General features: G+C 47.1%; 2 protein-coding genes across 9 annotated transcripts in view; one reads left to right on the top strand and one right to left on the bottom strand.

The window, feature by feature from the left end:
- LOC127451348 (meiosis-specific coiled-coil domain-containing protein MEIOC-like) overlaps nt 1–14948 on the top strand; it is a 73454-nt gene that overhangs the window by 24537 nt on the left and 33969 nt on the right. The gene's annotated exons all lie outside the window — the stretch shown is intronic.
- mylk5 (myosin, light chain kinase 5) overlaps nt 1–14948 on the bottom strand; it is a 68374-nt gene that overhangs the window by 48674 nt on the left and 4752 nt on the right. For 2 of the 7 annotated variants that reach the window (XM_051715963.1, XM_051715970.1), the window contains exons 1-2: nt 8884–8943; nt 5059–5110 (exon numbers count right to left, since the gene is read on the bottom strand). In XM_051715963.1, the coding sequence (XP_051571923.1) occupies nt 5059–5110; nt 8884–8928 (97 nt within the window). In that variant the 5' untranslated portion in view covers nt 8929–8943. Of the gene's footprint in view, nt 1–5058; nt 5111–8883; nt 9036–14948 lie in introns of those variants that run through there. The other 5 variants (XM_051715965.1, XM_051715967.1, XM_051715972.1 and 2 more) reach the window with 5 other exon arrangements.

The raw sequence follows: 14948 nt of genomic DNA, 5'->3' as shown, positions 1-14948 counted from the left end.
CGGCATTAAGATTGGTTCGCGGCGGTAGACCCGAAGGATGCGTGCTTTCACGTCTCGATCCTTCCTCGACACAGACCCTTCCTGCGGTTCGCGTTCGAGGGTCAGGCGTATCATTACAAAGTCCTCCCTTTCGGCCTGTCCCTGTCTCCTCGCGTCTTTACGAAGATCGCAGAGGCTGCCCTTGCCCCGTTAAGGGAGGTGGGCATTCGCATTCTCAACTATCTCGACGACTGGCTAATCTTAGCTCAAGCAAGCCACCGCTGAAGCTCCCCGCCTTGGTCCATTTACCCACAGGTATGAGGCCAGTGCGGCTAGCACTGGGGGCGATTTGGGGACCCCAATGGGACTGCCTCCACTGGGTATCCCCCCGCGGACCTCCCATTCCCCAGCACGCTCGTCTGCCCCGATCGGGCTTCCGGATGAGTCTGCCGGCTCGTCTCATGGTGAGTTCGACCTCCGATTCGGAGCCCGCGAAAGTGATGAGCTCTCGAGCGCAACATCGGAGAGAGGGCTCATCCAGTCAGACGCGGAAGCCTCAGCTGGGCTCCTCCCTTTGGGGACGATTGCCCAGTCACAGGCTGATGCGGAGATGACGACATGCTTTCCCGGGCAGCCGCTGGTCGAGATGGGTGAGGCCGACAGGACACGGTCCCTTGCTGCCCCATCTCCCAGGCTGGCCTATTTGTCTGTGTAGAGCCGAGGAGGGCGGGGCCGGGCTGGAATGAGACACACCCGGTCCCCAATCAGCCTGATGGGGCGCGTGAGGGTTAAAAGCGGCCGGGGATGACAGTTCGAGAGAGAGAGAATTGCAGACAGCGGTACTGTGTGTTTTTAGTTGTGTGTTTTAAGTTGTTTCATTAAATTATTATTTAAGTTGTCAAGCCGGTTCTCGCCTCCTCCTTTCCACTGAACCCCCTTACACTGGTGCCGAAACCCGGGAAGGAGGAGGGATTCCCGTCGCAGAGTCCTCAACACTGCTGTCCACCCAGGGGAGCGCCGCTGCCATCCGATGGGGGACGGAGTAGCCCGACCACCCGGACGTGGGGAACGGCCGCCGTCCGCGAGGTGAGTGGGGACGGGACTCCCCGACCGCCTGGAGCGAGGGAGCCGCTGCCGGGGGCGGAGGAGTGCCCTGCCATCCCCCGGGAACGCGGAGGGGTCGAGAGAAGACCGCCGTCCACGGGGGGAGGAGGGAAGCGACTCCCCGACCGCCTGGAGTGGTAGGGCCGCTGCCAGGGGAGGAGGAGTGTCCCCACGGGACGCCGGGAACGCGGAGGGGCGTTCTGTCCGCTGGGGGTCGGAGGTCTGACTCCGGTCCGCCCGGGGAGGAGCGGCTGCAGTCCGCCTGAGAGGGTGGAGTAGTGATGGAGGACCATGCGACGGCGCATCAGAGAACCGGTGAGTTTCTTTTTTTCTCTCTCTCCTCTCTCTCTCTCTCTCTCTGTCGCTCCGTGTTGGCCTTTCCCTCGCCATTTTGTTTTGTTGTTTTTCCCCTCCTGTCTCCTCCCAGGTCGAGGAAGGCGGCGATGACCCGCCGGCAGTCGGGGCATAAGGCACGCCCCCCCCCGGAGAGGAAGGGTGGGGGATGTACATCATGCCGGGGGCTCCCCGGCCTGAGGCAACGCCGGGAGGAGTGTAGAGCCGAGGAGGGCGGGGCCGGGCTGGAATGAGACACACCCGGTCCCCAATCAGCCTGATGGGGCGCGCGAGGGTTAAAAGCGGCTGGGGACGACAGTTCGAGAGAGAGAGAATTGCAGACAGCTGTACTGTGTGTTTTTAGTTGTGTGTTAAGTTGTTCGTTAAATTATTATTTAAGTTGTCAAGCCGGTTCTCGCCTCCTCCTTTCCACTGAACCCCCTTACAGTCTGTCACCGTCTTTTCAGCCCTTGGACCGACCTCTCATTTCTATGGGCATGTGTTCCCCTAGAACTGGTCTCCAGGTGTGTCATGGTCACGACAGATGACTCCAAAAGGCTGAATCCCTCCAGACCACGCCTTGTTCCCTCATGGGACCTCTCTGTAGTTCTTCAGGGTCTACAGAGAGCCCCCTTTGAGCCTTTGCAGTCAGCCGAGCTTAAGGCACTCTCCTTGAAGACTGCCCTCCTGACTGTGCTCACTTCCATCAAGAGGGTAGGAGACCTGCAAGTGTTCTCTGTCAGCAAAACTTGCCTGGATTTCGGTCCGGGCTACTCTCACGTGATCCTGAGACCCCGACTGGGCTATGTGCCCAAGGTTCCCACCACCCCTTTTAGGGACCAGATGGTGAACCTGCAAGCACTGCTCCAGGAGGAGGCAGACCCAGCCCTGTCGTTGCTGTGTCCGGTGCGCGCTTTATGCATCCATTTGAATCACACGCAGAGCTTTAGGATCTCTGAGCAGCTCTTTGTCTGTTTTGGTGCACAGCAGAAAGGAAGCGCTGTCTCCAAGCAGAGTTTCACCCACTGGCTCACTGACGCCATAACTATGGCATATCACGCCCAGGACATGGGCTACAAGCCCATTCTACCAGGGGTGTAGCGGCCTCCTGGGCCCTGGCCAGGGGTGCCTCTCTAACAGACATTTGCAGAGCAGCGGGCTGGGCAACACCCAACACCTTTGCAAGGTTCTACAACCTCCGGGTGGAACCGGTTTCGTCCCAGGTAGTGGCACGCAATACAAGTGGATAAGCCCGGGATAGTCGGCCAGGTGTATCGCTTGCACATAGGGCCTTCCACCTCCTTTTGAGATGAAGACATGCGCCGTTAATTCTCAGTAGTGTTCACAAACTTTGTTTCCTGGAGCCCTTTGGCAGTCGAGTTTTCAGAGAGACTCGCTGCCGGCCCAGTACACGTGCTAACTAAGAGTCCTGTTCTGGGGTAGGTGCTCCACATGTGGCGGTTCCCTGTAAGGCTAGCCCCATGCGATATATATCTTCTGCTAATTCGCTTCCCTGTTGGCAAACTGCGTCTTCCTTGGGCAGAGCCCCTCTGCCCCAGTCTCCATGTTTGTAGTAACTCCTCCCCCGTTGGGTAGGATCTACCTTGTAGACTCTCCACATGGTCGGAAAGAGCATGTGACGTATTTTTCCACTTAAATATCCCCCCCTCACTTTGGGCGAGGTGTGGTCTCCGCGGTGTCTTCCCCTTGGGAGGGACACCCCCCGACTAGACTTGGCGGCCCAGTCGGATAATCCCCCTTCTTTTTTAGGGAGTGGAAAAAAAGAAGTGGAAAAGAGGCCACGACTGGGTTAACCTGTCTCTATCTTTTGGGTAGTCGACTTGTCCCCAAAGGGCCGTTCGACACTCATAACTATGTTGGGGGAGGTTACGTGTTGACCTGGTGTGCTGGCTATGAGGCACACAGTGGTCTGCCCACCACATACTGCCAGTTCACGTAACACAGTTCAGCCAGTTGTGGCGTTTCGTAAAGTGACCCCTAGTGTCACTACATCGACACAACGTAGAGTGAGTGACAGATAGGGAACGTTATGGTTACTTGTGTAACCTTCATTCCCTGATGAGGGGAACGAGACTTTGTGTCCCTCCTGCCACAACGCTGAACTACCCGCTGAAATGGCCGGACCTTGTCTCGGCTCCTCAGCATAAAACCTAAATGAGTGGTTGCATACCAGCTCCTTTTATACCCGTATGTCTGGGGGAGTGGCATGCAAATACCACTTGCCAATTTTCATTGGCCTTTTATCAAAGACCAGAGGTGTCTCGAGCTCCCAAGAGTGACCCCTAGTGTCACTACATCGACACAATGTCTTGTTCCCTCCATCAGGGAATGGAGGTTACACAAGTAACCATGACGTTTGCCATAGCTGGGCCTAAACTTTGGAACGATCTGCCTCTGTTCATCAGATCAGCTAAATGACTCTCTTTTTTTAAATCCATGTTAAGAACGCACTTTCTCTCTCTTGCTGATAATACTGTTTGACTTTTTTGAATGCTCCTTGTATTTGTCTTATTGTGTTTGTTAGTGTTTTATGTGATGGTCTTATTGTATAGCACATTGGTCAACAACTGTTGTTTTAATTGTGTATATATATATATATATATAAACATACAATAAATAATAATATTCTTACTTCAATATGATCATATTCCATATCAAAACGTAATAACAGCTGTTTCGACTGAACAATATTATATACTGCATTCAGAATAAATGCAAAGACTTCATTTTAGCAGTATGACATTATTTGTATCCACTTATCCTTTCACAAACAGTAATCCATGCACTGCAGTGGTGGAGAAGGGTCCCCTTCTTCCCGTTATATCTTATATGGTGATCTTGATCATATAAGATCATCGTTAGATCATATTTGACTTCATATCTGTCACAGTGACAGTACTTTGGAAATAAAAAAAAGCCGTTTGCGATCAGAGTTTGCATGATTTCTTTGTAAAAAAAAAAAAAAAAAAAAAAAAGTGAATTTCTATCAACAGTTGCTGCAGGTCAGTTGTGCCTAATAGAACAGACACGATAACAATGACGGTGACCCGTGAATTATCATCATTTATGTAAAATCAGAGTTTTTCTGTTGATCTGGCTGAAATGTAAAGAAGCCCTAATCTCCAATAATCTGTGGGAAATGTGGTGATTCAATCACACAAACAACACTTTTTGGGCAGTTTCAGCGCAATTGAGCGAAGCGCCCATAGACAGCAGTTCTTTTCTGGGCTACCAAAAGAACCCGGAAGGGGCAGGGTGGAGCGTTTGTTTGTAAACAGTAACTTCATCTATATCACAGTTAACTCTACTGTAAGTACAGTAAGAGAGGAAGTTCAGATAATTTACATGTTTGCTGCAGTGTTTTCATGAATCTTTGAGGGGTTGCTAGGATTTTTTTTTTCCTGTGCTCACTTCCTTTAACATTAACTTGCTTTATGCTTTAAAGTACTTTCTCCCTCTTTCATTTGTAACATATATCCCGTTGTTTTTTTCATGCTTTTCCTAGAGCTAAAATATAAACTCTCATTTAATCAAGCATTCTGAATATATGCGTTTTACATTTCAGAGATCTGAGAGTAGAGAGTCATACTGTAAGCCTCTGCGTGTGTGTGTAACCCTCACCTCCAGTTTGGGGCCTCTCTCTCTGGGCAGGTCCCAGATGGAAGTGATTACACTGGGAGGGAGAAATTACAGAGTAAATGTACAGCCCATCAGTTTTACACACATACATGTACACACACACACAGACATGCAGACGACAACGGCAAAAAGAGCAAAACTCCCCCTCACTCTCTCTTTCTCAGTGTAAAACTCACACATACACTCACACAGGCATGTATATGCTATCACTGTCATTATTTTGCCTCAAGCTACATATTTCAATTCCGGTCTCTGTCGGGACAATACGGCTATATGCTAGCCAATTTGTCTCGCCCACTCTCCTCCTCTCCTCTAAGTGAGTGTGTGGGTGTGAGAAGGATTGTAAACTCCTTAGGATGAACCATTTTAAAGGCCTCTTTTAAAGCCCTGACGCAAAGCGACTCGCCTGTCAGGAGCCAGAGCTGTAACTCATTACCTGAAGTTTGCAGGCCTGCAGACCAAGGACTCGCATTACAGCTCCACCCTAAGCCCAAGCCTCCGCCCCAGATCTTCCAAACTCTCTCCACATACAAGCAGTTCAGGAACTTAACACCAATCCACTATCTAGCTTTCACAAGTAACTTTCATAGTTTGTGCAGGGGAGTACTAATACTGCCAGTGCTGGGTAAGTTACTCAAAAATAGTGATCCACTACAAGTTACTAATTACCTCTCTAAAATTTTAATCAGATTACTTTTCTGATTACTTTACGGGAAAAGTAATGTCATTACAAATTAATTTACTTTTAAGTTACATTCCAAAACAATTCTTACAGAAAAGTGAGAAAATATAGACATTGTTTTGAATTTGTATTGTTGTTGTCTCTTCAGCTGCCACAGAAACACAAACAGACATACATATGTACATAATTTGTTTTAAATGTATTTTACATAAATAATATTATTTAGAAATGTGTAACCCATATAATGTACTTAAATGTAACTAACTTGATTTAAAGTTGGTAACTGTTATCTGATTACAAGAATTTAAATTGTAATACATTACACTACTTTTTTTATTAAAGAGTAATTAGATTACAGTAACTAATTACTTTATAATCAGATTACACCCAACACTGATGACCAAATAAAGGACGACAAGTAAAACAACAAACATTTCTGGTCACATCATTTAGGATCAGGGACTTAAAAAATAATGTTTTTCATTTCGGTTCGTTCTGAGCAAAAACTGTATTTTTTCATTCCAGTTCAGAAGTTCCACAGCCTACTTTCCAAATGGTTACCGGTTAGAACAAAATGAATAACAGTTAATAATGTTAATAAATGACAGTACTGCACTAGGGGTGGGTGAAATATCAGTTGCCATGTTGTCAGATCTCGCAAAAGAAAACTGGTCTGGAAAAACAAGCTCAAAATAAGCCACTTGACTTACCAAAATAAGCAATACATTTTTTTCCAGTGTGGTGGATTTATCAGCATAGAAATCACACCAAGCATACAGTTATTTAAAAGTTAAGTATCATTTTAATTACAGTTCTGCTTCTCAATCAAAACTCGGCTGTATCAGATCTGCATTAATGCATCATATCTAACAATAATTCAGTTAAGACTATATTTTTCATTGTATATGGGTTAACTGTGCATGTATATGTAATAAATATACATAGTAGTTAAAAAGGTTTTCATTCACAGAATGCAACATCCACAACAAACAATTATGCAAAAAAAATTAATAAAATAAAGTGTGATGCAGCAGTTTCCTTCAGGATCAAAACACGTTTCATTTTTTCGGGCAAAATGAAGTGGTGTAGTTCCAAAAAATTACTGAGATAAACCGTTTGACCTGTGGTTTCATGAAAAAAAAAAAAAAAAATCGGAACGAAATTAAGCATTATAACTGATTACCAGCATTTAAAAATAACGTTTTCACTCCGGAACAATTTAAAATCATTTTGTTCCTGTTTACAATTACGTTCTGCAAAAAATTCCATTCGTTTTCGGTTTTCGTTTTTTGTTCTTGAACCGTTTTTAGTCCCTGTTTCGGATACTGTATTTGTATGTGTAAGCTTAGAAAGCAAGAAAAAATATGACATATAGGTAGCTGACATGAAATCCCTTTGGAAAGTTCACATGTCCAGCGGTGTGACATGCTAAGCTTCATCTAAAAGTACAGTATTTAAACATTATTATGCTAGTTATTTTAGAATGATTTTTCATGCAGGTTTTATAAACCCATATTAAATGAGAAACTACATGGAATATTTGCACTTAAACAAAACTGTCACACTGTAGATCCTTTTAAAATAAACTAGTGAATGCAAAAAGGTGATTAAAACTTAAAAACTTTAGATAAATATGTAAGTTCCCTCATACATTCAAATAAATGTTCATGGACATGTTATGCATGAACTACTATTTAAAGCTATGTTAATAATATATATATATATATATATATATATATATATATATATATATATATATATATATATATATATATATATATTTTTTTATTTTTTTATTTTTTTTACATGACTATGTACCCAGTATAACTGAAACACACACACACACACACACACACACACACACACACACACACACACACACAAAACAAAGGTTTTTGACTAAAAACAGTTCAAGGAACAAAAACTGAAAACGAACAAAATTTTTAGCAGAACGTAACCGAAAACCGGAACAAATTAATTTTCATTTGTTCCGGAGTGAACACATTATTTTAAATGCTGGTAACCGGTTATAGCCGGTTAATTTTGTTTAGATAATTTCTTCATGAAACCAAAAACTAAATGGTTTATCACAGTCAATTTTTGTTGCCCAATAAAATTAAACATGTGCTTTGATACTGAAGGAAACTGCTGCATAACACATTTCTTTGCCTAACTGCCCGTTGTGGATGTCGCATTCTGTGAATAAAGACCTTTTTAACAACTATGTATAATTACTACATATACTGTACGAATGATTAAGCCAGATGCAATGAAAACAGTATTAGAGGTAAAAAGTAAATTTCTCAGTTGTTTCCATGTCTTCACTGAATTATTGTTAGATATGATGCATTAATACAGATTTGATGCTGTCGGGTTTTGACTGAGAAGCAGATCTGTAATTAAAATTATACTTAACTGCTAAAGAACTGTATGCTTGTTATGATTTTTATGCTGATTAATCCACCACACAGGAAAAAAATTAATTGCATATTTTCGCTTATTTTGGTGAGGCAAGTGGCTTAATTTGGGCTTGTTTTTCCAGGCCAGGTTGCTTGTTTCTCTTGCGAGATCTGGAGACACTGCTACTGAAATATCACCCACCATTAGCAAAGAGTAATGTCATTTTAAAAAGAACATTATTAACTGTTCATTTATTTTGCTCTAACCGGTAACCTTTTGGAAAGGAGGCTGTGGAACTTCTGAAGAAAATACTGTTTTTGCTCAGAACGATCCAAAATGGAAACATTTCGTTTTTAGTCCCTGGATTTTACAAAGGCTAGTCATTAGTTAGTCGTTAGTCATTGTTTTCTTTCATATTTGTCCAAATCATTAATAGATTCTACATCCTTCTGCATAGATTAGTAGCAAATTCCAATGCATGCATTTTGTAAACAGTGTCTTACTGACATTACATGAAGAGTCACTGCATTACAAATGGGATAAATCAGCCTCCGAAGGGCACTTCGAAGGGAGAACAAACAAAGTAGCCATGCTAGACATATTGTGTTTAAAATATACTGTACTCAAAATATTAACTTTTTATAAAGCTGTTTTAAAAAAGATATTACACTTGCAATCATGTTGTTTTCTCATTATCAGGTGTAGTAGAAGTTTGTGCAACTGACTGTTGTTTCTGAACAGTTGGCATCCAGCACTAAATCATTCACCATAATCTGTTGATCATCGCCATCTCAGTCTGTATTCAGTCTCCATCTTCAGCTCACAGACTTGCATGCTGACACAGAAGGCCATCATTATCCTCGCTGGGTGTCCTACGCTGTAAATAGCCATTACACACAGACACATAGAGACATATCACAGCTGTCGTCACTTTTCTCAACAGCAGCTGGTAGCAGAAGATGTTGTTGCCACACAAACACAAACACACACACACACACACACACACACACACACACACACACAAACTTGTTTTTATATCATTGTGGGGACTTTTCATAGACTTCCATGCATTTTATGGATTTTATACAGATATAACGTTAATTTCTATCCCCTAACCCTACCCCTAAACCTAACCCTCACAGAAACCTTTTTGCATTTTTACATTTTCAAAAAAACATCTTTTAGTATGTTTAATAAGCCATTTCCCTCGTGAGGACTGCTAGCTGGGCCCCCCAAGGTAGGTGATCTAAGATTGTACTATCCTTGTGGTCCCCACAATGTAGTATAAACATGTACACACACACACACACACACAGGCCTTCTTTAAGACAAAGATGAACATATGTGCACGTTTTGTTTTGTTTTTTAACTGAGGATGTCCTCGGATGTCCCCAAAGGGAGTTTTAGACAGATTAAGCTCACTTCTATGGACAATTTTGTCTCCAAACATAGCTAGGAAACACACACCTAAACAACTCCACACAAGAAGTAATTGTCACAGATGAAAGTAAAAGCAGGAAAAAATCTACTTTCTGTTTGTATATACTGTGAAGTAAAAGAGGCAGTAGTGAAATAGTGCTGTCAGCCGGTCAGTGGTTGAGAAGTGCTGTACTTCCACATGCCTTCAAACTATGAAAGTATGAAAATAATTTTTAAAACATAACTTAAAATCAGGATTCCTGAACAGATGACATACTTTTTCACAATATTTTGTGAAATCTAGACTGATTTTGTGTGCTCATCTCTATGTGCATGTGCACATGTGTGTTCGTTCAAATCAGTTATCTGATGGTTAGCATTCCTCTGCCCACAATTTAGCTTGTCCCTTCATGTCCTAAAGGAGGATATTTAATTCAACAAACATAAAAAAGAGTGAAAACATACTCAAATCAGAAGATCTAAACCCAACATTTCTTTTTTTCTATTAAGCTGATAAATGTTATTTTGTCTAGTTTTCCCCTTTGCTGTCTGCTCTCTCTCTCTCTCTCTCTCTCTCTCTCTCTCTCTCTCTAGCCTACGTTTACAGTGCAACATAGCATAAAATGTTTAAAAACATTCTAAAGCGGCAACAACAGTACAGTGACACACTGAAAGTGCTGATAAAATGCTATGATCTGCTTGTTTCTTTAACAAAAGCTTTGACTGAAGCCTGAGAAAGTCTGGGAACAGAGAAGATCAGTATTGACACTAAAGCTAAAGCTCTTACAATGGTAAACCTTGATATTTTTGTGTTCTTTATTCTTTTTATTCTTTTTATCTTGAAGCCATCTATATGTTAGTGTACTCCTAAAAGTTGACTAAAAATACAAATATACACATTTAAAATGTACTGTCTTTTCTCTTCCAGAAAAAGATGACTCTCTGCAAGGGTGTATACACAATATTACACATTTTTGTCCAATAAAAACCTCTCCAGAATAAGAGTGTCCCCTTCCCCTTCATTATAAATAACATCTCTTTTCACATTTGGCAGGCACTTTTATCCAAAGTGATTTACAGTGTATTCTAGGTATTCATTTTTTTTAGTATGTGTTTTTCTTGACCCTGGTAAGCAAACGTCATGGTTACTGGTGTAACCTCCGTTCCCTGATGGAGGGAATGAGACGTTGGTGTCGATGTAGTGACACTAGGGGTCACTCTTGGGAGCCCGAGACACCTCTGGTCTTTGATAAAAGGCCAATGAAAATTGGCGAGTGGTATTTGCACGCCACTCCCCCGGACATACGGGTATAAAAGGAGATGGTATGCAACCACTCATTCAGGTTTTATGCAGAGGAGCCGATATAAGGTCCGGCCATTTCAGCGGGTAGTTCAGCGTTGTGGCAGGAGGGACCAATGTCTCGTTCCCTCCATCAGGGAACGGAGGTTACACCAGTAACCATGACGTTCCCTATCTGTCACTCACTCGACGTTGGTCTCGATGTAGTGACACTAGGGGTCCCTATACAAAACGGCACAAGGCTGAACTGTGTTACGTGAACTGGCGGTGTGTGGTGGGCAGACTTGCTGTGTGCCTCATAGCCAGCACACCAGGTCGACACGTAAGCTCCCCCAACACAGTTATGAGTGTCGAACGGGCCTTTTTGGGGACAAGTCGACTACCCAAAGACAGAGACAGGCTTAACCCAGTCGTGGCCTCTTTTCCCCTTCTCTTTTTCCGACTGGGCCGCCAGGTCTAGAGAGGGGGGGATATTTAAGTGGAAGAATAAGTCACATGGTCTTTCCAACCATGTGGAGAGCCTTCAAGGTAGATCCTGCCCAATGGGGGAGGAGTTACTACAAACATGGAGACTGGGGCAGAGGGGCTCTGCCCAAGGAAGACGCAGTTTGCTTTTAGCGAACAGACGCCACTTAAAGGCATACAGGCGTCTCGTAGAGGGAGCCCTAGCCTGAGTGATCGTGTCTACCATCGCAGGTGGGAGACAGCTTAGGTCTTCCATGTCCCGTCCAGGGGCCAGACATGGAGATTCCAGAGGTCTGGGCGCAGGTGCCGGATGGTGCCCCTTCCCTGAGAAAGAAGGTCTTTCCTCAGGGGAATTTGCCAGGGGGGAGCTGTCACAAGAAGCGTGAGGTCCGAGCACCATGTCTGGGCGGGCCAGTAGGGTGCTACCAGGACAACCTGCTCCTAGTCCTCCCTGACCTTGCACAGGGTCTGTGCTAGGGGCTCACTGGGGAAACGCATATTTGCGAATGCCAGGGGGCCAGCTGTGTACCAGCGTGTCTATGCCGAGGGAGGCCTCGGTCAGGGCGTACCAGAGCGGGCAGTGGGGAGGATTCTTGGGAGGCGAACAGGTACACCTGTGCCTGTCGAATCGACTCCAAATCAGCTGGACCACCTGAAGGTGGAGTCTCCACTCTCCTCTGAGGGTAACCTGTTGTGACGGCACGTCCGCCATAGTGTTGATGTTGCCCGGGATGTGAGTGGCTTACAGCGACTTGAGGTGCTGCTGACTCCAGAGGAGGAGACGGCGGGCGAGTTGTGACATACAACGAGAGTGCAAACCACCTTGGCGGTTGACATATGCTACCGTTGTCGTGTTGTCTGTCTGAACTAACACGTGCTTGCCCTGGATCAATGGCCGAAACCTCCGCAGGGCGAGCAGAATTGCCAAAAACTCGAGGCAGTTGATGTGCCAATGTAGTCGCGGACCCGTCCAGAGTCCGGCGGCTGCGTGCCCGTTGCAAACGGTGCCCCAGCCCGTTTTGGAGGTGTCTGTTGTGACCACGACGTGCTTGGGGACCAGTTCTAGAGGAACACCTGCCCGTAGGAATGAGAGGTCAGTCCAAGGGCTGAAAAGACGGTGACAGACCAACGTGATGGCCACGCAGTGTGTCCCATGGCGCCATGGCCGTCTCAGGACTCGAGTCCTCATATGCATCAACCCAAGTGGGGTGGCCACCGCCGAGGATGTCATATGCCCCAGGAGCCTCTGAGGGAGTTTCAGTGGAACCGCTGTTCCCTGTTTGAATGCCTTCAAACAGGCCAGCACCGACTGGGCGCGCTCGTTCGTAAGGTGTGGCGTCAAGGAGACTGAGTCCAACTCCAAACAGAGAAAAGGGATGCTCTGAACTGGGAGGAGCTTACTCTTTTCCCAGTTGACCCGAAGCCCTAGTCGGCTGAGGTGTGAGAGCACCAGGTCCCTGTGTGCGCACAACACGTCTCGAGAGTGAGATAGGATTAGACAGTCGTCGAGATAGTTGAGAACGCGAATGCCCACCTCCCTTAATGGGGCAAGGGCAGCCTCGGCGACCTTCGTAAAGACGCGAGGAGACAGGGACAGGCTGAAAGGGAGGACTTTGTACTGATACGCCTGACCCTCGAACGCGAACCGCAGGAAGGGTCTATGTCGAGGAAGGATCGAGACGTGGAAGTACGCATCCTTCAGGTCAACCGCCGCGAACCAATCTTGATGCCGGGCACTCACCAGAATGCGTTTTCACGTCAGCATCTTGAACGAGAGTCTGTGTAAAGCCTAGTTCAGAACTCACAGGTGCAAGACTGGCCTCAACCCACCACCTTTTTTCGGTACGATGAAGTAGGGGCTGAAAAAAAACCCCTTCTTCATCTCGGCTGGAGGGACAGGTTCTATCGCGCCCTTCCGTAGGAAGGTAGCGATCTCCACACAAGGTAGCAGCATTTTCATCTTTCACCAAGGTGAAGTGGACACCGCTGAACCTGGGTGGATGCCCGGCAAAGTGAATTGCGCAGCCGAGTCGGACGGTCCGGACCAGCCCTCGAGACGGATTGGAAAGCGCAAGCCATGCGTCCAAGTTCCGCGCAAGGGGGACCAAAGGGACAACGTCATCGGATGTACCGGCAGGTGGGGCCTCACGGCGGGGCGGAGCTCGAGGTGCCACACCACGTCGTGGCCGTGCTGAGTCTAAGGACATCGAAGCACTTACCTGGCTCCTTGTGACCACCCCCGGAACAACCTGGGATGGGGGAGGAAGAGGCCTGTCCTCGTGACCCGTGGAGACTGTCACATCGGGGGTGGATTTGTGCTACAGCTGGGCGCTCAGGGGCGGGAGACCGGATACGTGACCCAGGGAACAAGGAAACCACTCTTGCTGAGCTCTTGAGTACTGCAGCCACTTGGGCATGCAGCGCAATTAAATGCAAAAGGTAACAAAAAGATGAAGATCTGCTTACCAGCTCCAGAGCAGCGGGTTTCATTGTCCCTGGGTCGCCCATCTCAAGGGCGCTTTGTAGCCTTTCACGGGTTCTGGGCGGCCGCGAGACGGGTGGCGTCTGCTTCCTGCGGTGGGCTCCATGCTGGGGCCGGGCCGAAGGGGCGGTCTTTGGTGGAGCCGGTGCAGTCACCGCAGGGGGACGCCCTTGGCGATGAGTAGACGGGGTGCGGGATCTTGAGCCGGGGCAAGATATGCCGGCTAGCATCCATCTACTGCTCTACCATCGAGAACTGCTGGGCAAAGTCCTCGACGGTGTTGCCGAATAGGCCCGCCTGGGAAATGGGGGCAGCAAGGAATTGTGTCTTGTCGGCCTCACCCATCTCGACCAGGTTGAGCCAAAGGTGGCGCTCCTTGACCACTAGTGTGGCCATCATCCGCCCGAGAGACCGCGCCGTGACCTCCGTCGCTCGGAGAGCGAGGTCGGTCACCAAGCATAGTTCCTGCATCAATCCCGGGGCGGAACTACCCTCGTGCAGTTCCTTTAGTGCCTTGGCGGACTTGCAGGAGAACCATGGCGTGCAGGGCAGAGGCGGCTTGTCCAGCGGCACCGTAGGCCTTGGCCGTCAGAGACGACATAAACCTACAGGCCTTGGACGGGGGCTTTAGGCACCCACGCCAGGTGGCGGAGCTCTGCGGGCATAGGTGTACCGTGAGCGCCTTTATCCACCGGGGGATTGCCGAATAGCCCTTGGCCGCCCCACCATCGAGGGTAGTGAGGGCGGGGAAGCTGAAAAGATCGGGACCGGGCAGTAAAAAGTGCCTCCCGCGACCTTGTCAGCTCTTTATGCACTTCCGGGAAGAAAGGAACGGGGGCGGGGCATGGCTTTGAGCGGCGCTGCGAGCCCAGGAACCAATCACCGAGCCACGAGGGTTCAGGGAAGAGCGGTGAAATCCACTCTAACCGACGCTCGCGGCTGCCCGGGAAAGCATGTCTGTCATCTCCGCATCAGCCTGTGACTGGGCAATTGACCCCGAAGGGAGGAGCCCAGCTGAGGCTTCTGACTGGACGAGCCCGCTCTCCGATGCTGCGCTCGAGAGCTCATCACTTTCACAGGCTCCGAATAAGAGGTCGAACTCGCCGTGAGACGAGCCGGCGGAC

The sequence above is a fragment of the Myxocyprinus asiaticus genome, chromosome 14, assembly GCF_019703515.2.
Source record: "Myxocyprinus asiaticus isolate MX2 ecotype Aquarium Trade chromosome 14, UBuf_Myxa_2, whole genome shotgun sequence".
Classification (NCBI taxonomy): domain Eukaryota; kingdom Metazoa; phylum Chordata; class Actinopteri; order Cypriniformes; family Catostomidae; genus Myxocyprinus; species Myxocyprinus asiaticus.
Note: the sequence above shows the minus strand (reverse complement) of the source record. Positions and strands in the feature narration are given on the sequence as shown.